The sequence below is a fragment of the Podarcis cretensis genome (assembly GCF_951804945.1).
Source record: "Podarcis cretensis genome assembly, chromosome: 1".
NCBI lineage: Eukaryota > Metazoa > Chordata > Lepidosauria > Squamata > Lacertidae > Podarcis > Podarcis cretensis.
The window spans coordinates 48,090,447-48,104,299 of record NC_137170.1 but is presented as its reverse complement, the minus strand read 5'-3'; the positions used below and the strand labels follow the sequence as shown (position 1 = coordinate 48,104,299).

At 41.5% G+C, this 13,853-nt stretch overlaps 1 protein-coding gene and 1 long non-coding RNA gene across 7 annotated transcripts in view; one reads left to right on the top strand and one right to left on the bottom strand.

Moving 5' to 3' along the window:
* The window catches only part of LOC307224066, a 28,264-nt gene extending 23,646 nt beyond the window's left edge, over positions 1 to 4,618 (top strand). The window contains exons 3-5 of the long non-coding RNA XR_013842399.1: positions 184 to 268; positions 2,254 to 2,364; positions 4,426 to 4,618. This is a non-coding gene — a long non-coding RNA (uncharacterized lncRNA). The remainder of the gene's footprint in view (positions 1 to 183; positions 269 to 2,253; positions 2,365 to 4,425) is intronic.
* Positions 1 to 13,853, bottom strand: part of MAP3K9 (mitogen-activated protein kinase kinase kinase 9) — a 96,739-nt gene that overhangs the window by 66,037 nt on the left and 16,849 nt on the right. For all 6 annotated transcript variants that reach the window (XM_079989931.1, XM_079989930.1, XM_079989932.1 and 3 more), the window contains exons 4-8: positions 12,768 to 12,916; positions 7,444 to 7,619; positions 5,092 to 5,332; positions 4,063 to 4,185; positions 3,443 to 3,599 (exon numbers count right to left, since the gene is read on the bottom strand). In XM_079989931.1, coding sequence (XP_079846057.1) covers positions 3,443 to 3,599; positions 4,063 to 4,185; positions 5,092 to 5,332; positions 7,444 to 7,619; positions 12,768 to 12,916 — 846 coding nt within the window. The remainder of the gene's footprint in view (positions 1 to 3,442; positions 3,600 to 4,062; positions 4,186 to 5,091; positions 5,333 to 7,443; positions 7,620 to 12,767; positions 12,917 to 13,853) is intronic.

Genomic DNA, 13,853 nt, shown 5'->3' with positions numbered 1-13,853 from the left:
GCCAAGGTAAAGTATGTAATTTGGGAGAAGGTTGTATTCTTATCCTCCACTCAGTTAGAAGGTTTACGTTGCATTTCTTGGTTTTGCCTACTACAGGCAAAAACCCCTCTCATATATAGAGACAAAGTGTAGGCTTCATCTTGGTCTTGAGAGTTACACAATATTCTGGGTTGTCCTTTGTAGCATGGCAGAGCAAATATTGCTTCCTTCATAAATGAAAACAGAGGACGACAATTCTTTGGCAAGCCTTAGCTGAGGAACAAAACCTGTGAGTTAAAAAAAATTTTTTTTTCCTTATTCTGGAAAAAGTATTCTATTTTCCTGGGTTGTAAAAAAACCAAGGTGGTCACTAGAGGGTGCTAAAAACAATTCAGTCTCTTCCCTACATAGCACAGTAATTAATTTACAATAAAGTAGATTGTACATAGTTCCCTGGAATAGGACTTACTCTGAGACATACTGAAAATGAGGGCCTATTTGAGCAGTGGGGTCAAGTATAAATTCAAAAGTATATAAAAATAAATTTCTGCCCGATTCACTGCCCACCGGGATTTCTGGCAAGCGAATATGTGGCAACAGTGCCCTTCCTGCCAATTCCATCATTGCTGCACTCTTTAAAGGAATCTCTCCCTGCCTGCTCATCACCTTCCCACATGGTCTTCCGGCACCATAGTGCTTCTTCCACAGACAGAATAGCATGTTGTTGGTCTGCTCTATTTCTTTCAAAGAGATGCTCCTTTCAGACCATTGATAGCAGGACTTCTGAACTATCACAGCTCTCGCCAGGTTTAAAGAACCCATAAAATCCAATTTTTGTGCTGTGAGTGTTCATTATTTCTTATTTAGGGAGCATAGCCCAAAAATCTTTGAAGACTTTATTGTCTAAAGACCCCTCCCTCTGTTTACATTAGGATTGACATACGTCTAGAATTTCCCAAACATAGCCAGAATTTGGCTGTTGGAAACAGTGTCTGGGCAGAAAATGCTGCAATGTCCGGAAAATCCAGACGTATGACAAGTCATTTCCGAAGTGTTGATTTTGGTGAATTTCCTTAAATAGCAGGAAAACTGTTTTTTTTGGGGGGGGGGGGGACTCAACAACTTTTGTGTCCGGATTTTCTCTTTTTAAAATATGTCAACCCTACATTACATGAAGAAGGAATACTGCACTATTGCACTGAAAAATCTGAACGTCTAAAATGTAATTATAGAACACTTGACATGGTTATGTGGAGAGACTTTGGTTTTGATGCCTGACATAAGAAACCAAGTAATTCTTGGTTGGAAAGACCGACTAGCCTGAAACTTGAAAAATCCTGTTCTTAAGTAAAACTCAAAGAATAATCCACACTACTGCTAGTGACTGCTACTTAACACCACAATCCAAAAGGAAAGCATGTGAGCCATCTCTCAAATTTGATGGGAGTTTTACTTGCAGAACCTGTTTCATCCACATCCCCCATTTTCTGACCACATATACCAGCTGTGTATCCAATTCAGCAATAAGCATCTTCTAGATTTCACTTACATATTTATGAAGGATGCGAACAGCTTTTGGGAGGATAGCCCAAAAGATATAGAGAACTGATTACATTAACAACTGTCACTTTTTGCAGCGATACAGTGCTCCTGAGGGTCCTTGTAGTAATCACAATTTTGCCAACAGAAGGCTTAAAGATGAAGTTTGGCTGCTTTATTCTGAGCAAATGAGTCTGAATCATAAAATATTCCTCCATCATCTTCCCTCCTCAAGGTAATCCTACAAACTGGTTGCAAACGTTACAGGCTGATAAACCACAAAACAGTAATTTGGGAGAATCCACTGCCCGAGGAGCCTCCACTAGATATAAGTCAATTGCACAGACTGAAGGAGTCCTTCTGTTTGTTGAACAGGGCTGAATCCACCCAATATGATTCTTCCATAATTCCTACCTACCACAACAGCCATTTGTATCAATAGATTTAGGATCTTGACTCATGTATACTTTATTACATAATGCAATCCGAAGTATGAGAAATGTAACACAAAACTCAATTGAAATGTGTGCCCCTTTGTCTCCTAAGAGAAATAGGTTTGTCCAAATCAAAAATGATATTACTGTATTAATAGGACCGATATTGCAAAGATGGCCAAAGCACTCAAGAAGAGCTGGATGTTCTGCTTGGGTTTTTTGTGGTTTTTTTCAGGACAATTAGATGCCCAATTCTCTCCCAGCCAATTAACAGAAACGACTTCTGCCTTTCTCATTTCAGGAAAATGCCAAAAGTCTGTCTATTTTCTTCCGAAGGACAGCAGGAGGGTCATGGTGAAAATTTTGGCTAGTTACCAAAGCAAGCCAAGATTCGTTGAACCTTGTTTTGAAAGTAAGCTGCCATGTACACACTGTTTTTGGCTTCATGGAATATTTGATTGCTGTCAAATAGACAACTGCCATTATTTGGCTGGTCAAATGACCAGATGGCCAACCCTATGACAATGAAAGAATAATTTATAGCTTGCGCCAGTGACTTTAGCCAAATTCTCTCTGTCTGCATTCACCTAAGTGCCAGACTACAGGACAGGAAAGAAAGGCATTTCTATACCTAGAAACTGAGTAATAAACATAATTCTGATTAAATGGGGTGGGCAAGGGAGCATGGAAATACTAAGATTACAGAACAATCTTTGAAGTAGCAGAGATGTTACTGAAAAATCAGACTGGCTAAGAGGAGATGGGATTTTGAACATGAATCTCTTGCAGATGAGATAGCTGATTTTGTATTTTTTATGCCTCTAATCTAAAAAAATAGGAGGCAATCCTCTCCCCGTGTGTTAATGATCAACTAAAGAAATGATGCTTCAAACACCATCAGATTACATTGTTAAAATTGAGAGCAAAGAATGCCAAGACCTTCTCTGAGATAGTTGTACCTTTGTGGAATAACCTCCACACAGATCCCCATGAGACCATATTGTTATAGTATTTAAGGGGACATTTTTTTGTTTCAGGTTTGAGTGGGGAAAGTTTCAAGTATTAACACTCAAGAATGTTCTGTTTTAATTTTAACAAGTAGGCAGTGATGTGAACCTTTTTTCTTTCTCTCTCTTTTTGCTATCTGCAGTGAAGTATAAATATTATTATTTATTAAATTTATATACCACCCTATACCTGCAGGTCTCAGGACGATTCACGAGGTAAAATAACAATATAAAAACACAAAATACATAATCAAAACAAAAACAAAAACAATCCAATACCTCCCAACACATTTTAAAAGGGCATATTACTATTTATTAAATGTATAATTTATTATTGGAATAAATAACATGAATGTAAACTGCAATGAATGTAAACTGCTTTGGAAACAATTATACCAGCTAAAGTATGGCAGGTTTGTGGAGAAAAACGGAAGCTGGACTGAGGCTTTATGGCACAGTGGCAGCTAAGATTACGCTTCTCACCCATCCTCGCCTGCTGTTAGCTCCTTATGACAAAGAGAACTTGGGCCCCACGTGCGACCTTTCTTCTTCTGGCCTCTTTTTTCTTCTTCTTCTCCTTCCTCTTCCTTCTGGCATACAGAGTTGCGCCCCCATGTTTTGCAGCTTTCACTGGGAGTTACTGGGAGGGGGACAATAGGACAGAAAAACATGAGCATGCATTTATGCCATTATTTTGTATTACTGCAAGCAAATAATCAGACGCCCATAGATTTTATTCTTCACCCTATGTTCTTACCCAGCACTGATCAGTACCATACTGACTGCCCATATAATGAAAATAGACTACAGGGGAGGGGAGCGGGTATCCTTACTGTGGAAAAGATGGCCGTTTGCCACTTTTGATCTTGATTTTTAAAAAGGTATTAATCTAATGGGTTTTTATTTTATTTTAATGTTCTTATGTGGGTTTTTGTTAATTTGTTGTTGTTTTTTAGCTGAAAGTCATTTTGAGTTGAGACCAATAAAGTATTATTATTATTATTATTAGCAACCCCGCTATACAGGAAGCATTGTGGAATCCTGTCCTAAACAGAAACCATAACCTATTGGCACTTGGCCAAATTTTATAGCAAACTACTTACACTGGATGGCCCTGAGCCTAGGAATGATGGTAGGGCTGGCAGGAGGGCTGGAGCAGCTACTGATCAAACTTTTCCTTTTATCCATCGTTGGAGAAGCCTGCACAGTGAACTTGTGCTGGAAATCTGTTAATAAAACAAGACCTGATATACTCATTCGTCACTTCACTATGACATCACCTAAGGAAATGAATTCCTTCTTTCTGCTATAGCATTTTAGCAGCATTGTAATATGAATTTAAATTTAAATCCCCAGTGAGATGTACATTTTTCACTAAATGATCCAGTATGTATTTTTAGTGAATGCACTTTTTTCACACAAGCCCAAGAGGTGGTAATAATCAATATGTCTTTCTTTGTCAACAGTTGCAAAGAGTATTTTGGCAGGTATGGCTGTTTTCTACTCAGTTATAATAGGCACAGGAACCAGTGCCCAGTACCCTGCCTGCTCCCAAACAAGAAGGTGACAATTAAACAAGCAATTAAACTGCAGCCTGTAGAAAAATCACAATGCATTTTCAGGTAATCTGCAAGACTATAATAAAGTAAGATGAAAATGTTAGCGGTCTCTTGCAGAGTACACAGTGAAGAATGAACAATTTTTAAAAATGCATTATAGTTACAACGAAAAGCATGGGGAAGAGGCGGCTTAGTGGAAAAATGTTTGTTAACTTTGCACATACCCCATGTGATGAGACATTTGCCAGTCAGATACTTATACTAAAAATGTATTTGTAGTAGTCCTTTTTAGATATTTCAACCACTGTCACCAAGGTCACACAGAGCATATTCTATATACATGTCTAGAAGGAAGCTACAGCAAACGATTACTGTACTTTTCCATGTATAAGACTATGCTTTTTTACTCTAAAATAATGTTCAAAATCTGGGCTCATCTTATACATGGATAATATCTCCTCCCTATTTCCCAAAAATAGGGGGTGTTTTACATGTAGGTGTCTTATAGACGGAAAAATACGGTATATGAGTGCAAGACAGAACTTTGTTTAGCCCTGTTATACTGGGACATACCAGAAGGGAGACTGATGCGATTGCCATCTTTCAACTTGAGCCGGTTTTTCCTGAACTTGCCCATACGTTTTTTCACACGCGGCTTCTCCTGACACAGTTGGTGGATAATTATGTTGAGTTCCCGTTCCAATATGTCAATCTCCCGCTCTGCCAGCTCCTGCTCCCGTCGCCGCAGAAACTCCTCATGGTTCTTTTGTTCAACAGCGGCTCTGGTTAATTCTTCTTCCCATGTCCGCAGTTCCTGCAAGGAAACAAGGCAATATTCCAGATTAGAAGTATCATATATTATCTCAGTTGCCCACTGAAAAATGGCAGCAATTATGATTGGTAATCTTTAGTTCTAAGGCCTATGAATGAAAACACTGGAAAAGGTTTACACCAGAGGTGAGGAAATGCATCTGGCTGGATTTATCAACCACCTGGTGTCACCATGACATGACGTGACCTGTTTTCCTCTTGTGTGGTGCACAGCACTTTGAAGCCCTGATAATCAGCTGTGTGGTGCACAGCTCTCTGCAGGAACCACCATCAGCTCTATCTGCTGGTGGATGGCCACACCGACTCGGCCCGGGACACACTGATCAGATGCTTGGAAGCTGTGGCTGGATGGTTTCGTGGGAGCCAACTGAAACTAAATCCTTCGAAGACAGAGGTCCTATGGCTGGGTCGGGATGGCATGGGGATGAGGGGCCAACTCCCTTCTCTTACGGGAGCCCAATTAGTGCCATTGCCTTCCGTTAAGAGTTTGGGTGTAATCCTTGATGCCCCCCTTTCCATGGGGGCGCAGGTTACAGCAACAGCCAAGGCGACATTTTTCCACCTTCGCCGCATCAAGCAGTTGGTCCCTTAACTTTCCCACCCTGACCTGGCCACAGTGATCCATACGACTGTCAGGCTTGACTACTGTAATTTGCTCTATGCAGGGCTGCCCTTGAAGCTGTCCCAGAACTCCAGCGGGTGCAGAATGCTGCAGCGAGGCTCTTCACGGGGTCTCTGCCATGGGAGCATATTCACCCAGTGCTTTTCCAGCTGCACTGGCTCCCGGTGGAGTACAGGGTCAGATTTAAGGTGCTGGTTTTGACCTTTAAATCCCTTCACGGCCTAGGAACCTCATACCTATGGGACCACCTCTCCTGGTCTGCCCCACGGAGGACCTTAAGGTCCATAAATAGCAACACCCTAGTTGTCCCAGGCCCTAAGGAAGTTATATTAGCTTCAACCAGAACCAGGGCCTTTTCAACACTGGCTCCAGCCTGGTGGAACGCTCTGCCTCATGAGACCAGGGCCCTGCAGGATCTGATTTCTTTTCTCAGGGCCTGTAAGACAGAGTTCTTCCGCCTGGCCTTTGGCTTGGAGCCAATTTGATTCCCTCCCCCTCTTTCTTTTTCCTTTCTCCTCCTGTGATGAGGCTGCATTTTAATGTTTCAGTATTTTAATGTTGTATTTTAATCTTGTTTTTAAGTTGTATTCATTCAACTTGTTTTTATTATTGCTTCTTAGCCGCCCTGAGCCTGGCCTTGGCTAGGGAGGGCAGGGTATAAATAAAAATTATTATTATTATTATTATTATTAACAGTCAAATGCTGCGACTTGCAAAGACACACGTAGCACACAATACACAACGCTTTGCAGGTGCCACTGATCAGCTGATTGGTGGTGTCTGCAAACTCCTTCTTGGTCCACCCACATCTTTAACTTCTCCATGTTTCATTTCCCAGGGATAAATGGGAAGGCCTGGTGAGCCTAACTGGACTCACAGGTCCTCATCACTGTGCTGTCAAGCACTGCAGAGAAATGGTAATCAATGTGCTGCAGCTTCTGACAGTGGTTTAGTTGTGTATACATATCATCTGAATAATAAGTCTAATTTATTTTTTAAAATAAAAGTCATTATATTGATCAGACTTTAAATATAGTACTACTGGATTATGCATGTCTACTTCAGTATTCCACTTCTACCAGCAGACTGAGGAAGAAATCTGGAGGAATCACCTTTTTTACAACCTTCCTATGTTCTTTTGACAAGTGCTCAGTCTTCAGGTAGAATTAGATCTTTCATGTAGCCAAACAGAACATAGTGTTACACAATATCTCATATTTGATAATATCCTTAATTTTAACAAGAATTTGCTTTGAAAATTGAATATTCACTGGACATTTCCAAAAGATGTGAATATTGGCAGTTTCTGCTTGACAAATTTAGACTGTGAGTATACATTCATGCAAACCACTGACCCAAGATGCATTATTTTTACCAGCATTGCAAGATCAGCTCTGATTAAATAAAATCACTTAATTAATATAAAATACAATAACAACATTAGTATAAAATCAATATCCAGCACCATTTACCTTTTCTTTGGCCCTGAGTTGGTCAAACATCTCCTGGATCTCAATTTTCCAATCTTCTTGCAAGGAATGGAATGAGTCCTTTGGCATTTCAAAGAAACCAGACTCCTCTATGTTGGTTAGATGGTTTAAAATATTGGCAAAGGAGGGCCTTGAATGAGGGTCAGCATTCCAACAATCTAAACAGATAAAGACAAGACAGAACATCAATCTACTTCAAAAGTTGCCAGAGTATTTCTGGGCCATGCCAACAACCTGTATTCTCTCTGTTGTTGATATCTTTAACCCTCTGGTCTACCACTCTTGAATTCATATGATTATACCCCATTTGCCAACTTTTTTCTACACAACAGAATCCCAAATAATTTAAATTCTACACTAGAAACTAGCACATTAGCATTATTACAACCATCTCTAAACAAAACTTCTTGTCATAGATCTCTCACAACACACCTACTTTGCCCCCATATTACAAAGCTTTCCAGAAACAATGCTAATTAATGCACACCATTCTACATCAATTACTCACTTACAGGTTCTCAATGCCTAATTCAGAAAAGTAAATAATATACTCGCCATAGTTTGCCCCATCATTCCTAACAGTAAAAAGTTTCACAAAAGTACTTTGAATTTAATAAGGATCTATCTTGATGCCTTTTCATTCAAATATGTCACTACTGGCCTTTCCCACACCTCTGACTTTATACATTTCCTTACACAAATTTGAAATTACCTAAACCAGGGTGGTCCAATGCATGGCCCGAGGCCTTTTTTTGGTTGCCCTCAGCAAGATTTGCCCATGAGTGTAGTCATGATTTTGGTTAGGGGGAAGGCTTTTGGGGGGCAGAACCTCAGATTTTATTGATTTGTATTGATTTAGGGGGGGGGCAGCTGCCCCCTACCCTCCCACCCTTAGCTACACCCATGCATTTGACTCCTGAAGACCTTGCGCTTCCTTCCCAAAGCCAGGGCCATAGAGTTCTTCCGCCTCCTTCCCAAAGTCTAGTTAGTGCTTTCCCAGCTTGTCTCGTGCCTTGCTTAGCTAGCTTTAGGAAAGCAGTACAAGGGATGTGCAGGGTCAAATTTTGGCCTTGGTCCCCCATCGCCTGTGCAACAAGGCAGTATGAGGTCCACAGGTTCTATGTCAAAGTACTCATGCGGCCAACTTGGTATGAAAAGTTGGGCCGCCCTGGTTTAAATACAGCTGATTTCTTACTTAATATCTTACTTGATTTCTAGTAGTCAAAACAAAATAAAAAAATTCCTTCCAGTAGCACCTTAAAGACCAACTAAGTTAGTTCTTGGTATGAGCTTTCGTGTGCACGCACACTTCTTCAGATACACTGAAACAGAAGTCACCAGACCTTTCTATATAGTGAGAAGGTGAGGAGGGGTATTACTCAGAAGGGTGGTGGGATTGGGTGATTGGCAGATAGCTATGATGAGCCTGTTGACGACTCTTAATGACTGCAATAGGTCTTACAGGAAAAAGCAAGGGGTGAGAAGGTGAAAAATGGCTTTGTCATGTATAATGAGATAAGAATCCAATGTCTTTGTTCAGACCAGGTCTCTCCATGGTTTTAAGTTTGGTAATAAGTTGCAATTCAGCAGCTTCTCTTTCCAGTCTATTTCTGAAATTCCTTTGTAATAGAACAGCTACTTTGAGATCTGGCCCTGGCTTTGGGAAGGAAGCGCAAGGTCTTAAGTTTGGTAATAAGTTGCAATTCAGCAGCTTCTCTTTCCAGTCTATTTCTGAAATTCCTTTGTAATAGAACAGCTACTTTGAGATCTGGCCCTGGCTTTGGGAAGGAAGCGCAAGGTCTTAAAACCATGGAGAGACCTGGTCTGAACAAAGACATTGGATTCTTATCTCATTATACATGACAAAGCCATTTTTCACCTTCTCACCCCTTGCTTTTTCCTGTAAGACCTATTGCAGTCGTTAAGAGTCGTCAACAGGCTCATCATAGCTATCTGCCAATCACCCAATCCCACCACCCTTCTGAGTAATACCCCTCCTCACCTTCTCACTATATAGAAAGGTCTGGTGACTTCTGTTTCAGTGTATCTGAAGAAGTGTGCATGCACACGAAAGCTCATACCAAGAACTAACTTAGTTGGTCTTTAAGGTGCTACTGGAAGGAATTTTTTTATTTTGTTTTGACTATGGCAGACCAACACGGCTACCTATCTGTAACTTGATTTCTAGTAAACATCCATGTTATTAAACCCACTGATTTCCATAGGGTTGTGCTTATAAAACTTCTGAAAGCATACTTGTTAAAGCAGAATCCCAGTAGTTATGTGAGTTTGTTACCTATCCTACAGAATATGCAAAAACTATGAAAATGAATGCTTTCTGGAGTCTTAGTTACAGAGTTGTCATCAGACAGTAACAATTTAGCTTGTTTTTATTTCTACTTCAGTTGTTAACTAGTCCCTGAACAGTGCAGTGAAACAAGATGAGAGAAAGGAAACAAGGCCCTGCATTATTACTGTTAGGATATTTCCGTTCCACCTTAAAAGGGGACAGGCTGTTGTGAGTCACAGCCTACGTATTTCCTGCTCACAGGAAGTTTCTGTTTTTGTATATAGCTGTTGTTTTTCTCTCTGTGTGTCTCGACACGCAGGCAGGCAGTCATGTTTTTCTTCGTTCTGACCAACGCTGAATAAAATTGTAAATAATGCTCACTTGAGTGCATCTTTTGTTGTGCAAACTCTGCAAAGGGCGTGCACCAGTCCTTGGAATGTGGACAGATGTTTCTGAGGCTTGTGTCGCTAACTGACTGGTACTGCGTTTCTACGGGAGGTTGATGGATCGTCCGGAGACGGCGTGGGGGCATGATGGCCTTTGTCTCCCTGGCAGTATCCCAACAACAGGGTTCTTTTGGCTCGCTTCACTTTTATTTCAAGATATTCAATAGTGTAACAAAACAGCATGGTTGTTGTTATTTGAGAGTCATGCAATGCAGAACAGAGAACTACTAATGATCCACACAAACATACCTACATTTAAAAGGCATTTAAATTGGATGGTCCCATGGAACCCCCCCCCCCCCAATTTCTCTTTGGTTTTTCTTCACTGGGTTTTGTTTTCCACTATTGTGTCATAATTTTAAAAGCATCAGGAACTTCAAGGGCCTCATTTTGGATGTTCAGATATAAATATTTATACAAACCTTTAATTAAGAAAAATAAAGGTTAAAGAGGGACGTGGGTGGCGCTGTGGGTAAAACCTCAATGCCTAGGGCTTGCCGATCACATGGTCGGCGGTTCGAATCCCCGCGGCGGGGTGAGCTCCCGTCTTTCAGTCCCAGCTCCTGCCCACCTAGCAGTTCGAAAGCACCCTTAAGTGCAAGTAGATAAATAGGTACCGCTTTATAGCGGGAAGGTAAACGGCGTTCCATGTGCTGCGCTGGTGCTGGCTTGCCAGAGCAGCTTCGTCACACTGGCCACGTGACCCGGAAGTGTCTCCGGACAACGCTGGCCCCCGGCCTCTTAAGTGAGATGGGTGCACAACCCTGGAGTCGGACACGACTGGCCCGTACGGGAAGGGGTACCTTTACCTTTACCTAATGGTTAAAGATGCAATCATAACCCCACTTATCTAGGAATAAGCCACATTGAATTCAATAGGACTTATTAACAGGAGTAGACATAGTTAGGACTGCACTATTAATTGGATCAAAAGTGCCACAGAAAAGGGGGGGTGCTACTTTTTTGCAAATTTTCCCTATTCTTTTCTCCCCTGTTATTAACCAGTTACTGGCAATCAGCAAAATAGACGTATCCTGAAGCAGCATTGTGCCTGCCTCTTTGCATCAGGATTATGACAAGAAAGGAAACATGGCATACTGTAAAACGAAGTGCTGCTGCCAACAAAATGCATGAGTGAGTAAGCAGGATAACTACAATGCAGGTGGCCTGTGCCTTTTCAGTTCCCCAGGCTTCAAACTGTCACAGTATTTGCACTAATGAGGACTGCAGTGATATCCAAAAACCTATTTAGAGACAAGAAGGCAAGTTTGGTATTGTTAGCTTAGTGAAGCCCACCAGCGTAGTTAATGGAAGAACAAAATAAAAACTGAAGTTACACAGTGAGAGAATTAATGGGTTTGAGCAGCACTTTATAAAAGGACTGAAGTTATAAACAAGATCTTCATCTAGTTTTATTATTTAAAAATCTTGAAATAACTGCAATGCATTCCTCAGTTCTAGTAGAAACCACAAGAAGCCCTTTTGTTTTTTAAGAAATAATGTCATCTCTATTCTCAACTTATTTTGGTTTTAAAATTAAGACTATTGGCCTATTGCTATAAACTTAAAATGTTCAGTATTTTCTTAGGTTCTCAAAAGTGAACACAATGCATTATATAAACTGTATAATAAAACAAACAAGTGGGACCTGCAACAAAACATTACAGTGTGGAGTGCTTCCGTTCAGGGCTCCAGTCAGCCACTAACAACTTCTTAAAGCACACTCCATACCACCTCCAATTTTCTATCTCTTGCTCTCATCAAATCAATGTTCTGTGCCCACTGAGTATGCTCAGCCTTTATTGAATGGTTTGCGGTGTTTTCCCCACACCTTCATTTTTCTCTCTCTCCCCCCCCCCCCGAACTTCTGGAAACCTTGGGTTCCTCAAGCCAGTTGACAAAAGTCTTACAGTGCAATGCTGCTTATGTTTAGTCAGAAGTAAGTTAAATTGTTCAGTGAGATTTACACCAAGATTAAGTATACCAAAATATTTTTCTGGACACTGTTGGGGGAGAAATGTACTCATGTCAAAATTCAGAACAAAGATAGTAATTCAAAAGCTGTATAAATGTAATTGCTTTCATGACAGTATAACTTGCCAACTGAGAATTGTAGATTTATATATGCAGCCTTTAGGAGTCAATAATGGATTACATCAAGTGCAACTCAAATCCTGGCACAATCTTTACTAGGTGCTACCCTCTCATGTGCAAAAGCTTCATCCATATAGCAATCTGCTATTGCAGCAGAATACATACAGTAGAAGAACAGATTTCTTAAGAACATAACAGACTCCTGGATCAGGCCAATGGTCTATCTTTTCCAGCATCCTATTCTCACAGTAGCCAACCAAAGGCCTGTGGGAAGCCTGCAGACAACAGCACAACAGCATTCTGCCCACCTGTCATTTCTGGAAACCGGTATTTTAGTAGACAAAGGAAACAACATACTACCTACTTTGTTGAAAAACTACAGAAGCCAAATTGTTTTGCATCTTCATAAAATCAGTACTGAACTGTGTCCCAATAGTAACATGTATCTTGTCAGGTCCAGTGCAGTCAACACTTACCTTCCATCAGTCTGGCAAAAGGTTCCGGGCAGGTTGAAGGGATAGGAAGGGCAAGTTTATTCATGGCAACACCATATGCTACTGCTAGGCCATCAATTCCTCGAAATGGTACTTCCCCAGTTAGTAGTTCCCAAAGCAACACACCATAGCTATGAAAAGAAAAGTTTAATAATGTAATTCTCTCTTAAAACCAACCAATTCTCCTAGAAGTGACAGCAGCAATTAAGTACACATGGATGTAATGAATGAGTTCTGTGGAGATGTCACAGAGGGGATGGTCAGATCCTGAGGGGTTTGGGGAGATGGATGAACTGCTAAGGGTCCTAGGGGAATGGGGGAGGAGAAACCGGGACTCCAGGAAGTGTCTGAACCTAGGTAAAGGTAAAGGGACCTGTGACCGACTCTGGGGTTGCGGTGCTCATCTCGCTTTATTGGCCGAGGGAGCCGGCGTACAGCTTCCGGGTCATGTGGCCAGCATGACTAAGCCGCTTCTGGCGAACCAGAGCAGCGCACAGAAATGCTGCTTACCTTCCCGCCGGAGCGGTACCTATTTATCTACTTGCACTCTGATGTGCTTTTGAACTGCTAGGTGGGCAGGAGCAGGGACCAAGCAAAGGGAGCTCACCCCATCGCGGGGATTCGAACTGCCGACCTTCAGATCGGCAAGTCCTAGGCTCTGTGGTTTAACCCACAGCGCCACCTGTGTCCCATCTGAACCTAGGTAGAGGGCCTGTATTCTGGAAGATAGACGGGTACATCCAAGCAAGTTGGTGAAGGAATGTTCCACCCCTGTGACATCAAACATCCCTGCCCAGACGCCTCTGCCTCTTTCTGTCTAGGGAGGGAGGAGCCTCCCCTCCCTCTAGGGAAGCAACTGAGAGTAAATCAGATGCTGAGCTGGCACCAACACCATCTTCCTTGACAAAGACACCTCGGAGACCAAATCTGTTTACTTGCCCAGTGTCCAGAGTATGGCTACTGTGCCTGCCACGATATTCAAAAGGAAGATGCTAGGGGCATGCCACTGCTGGATCAACATCCTAGTTTCCTAATAGCCTTCTGTCTGCACCTTATATGTATCTGCTT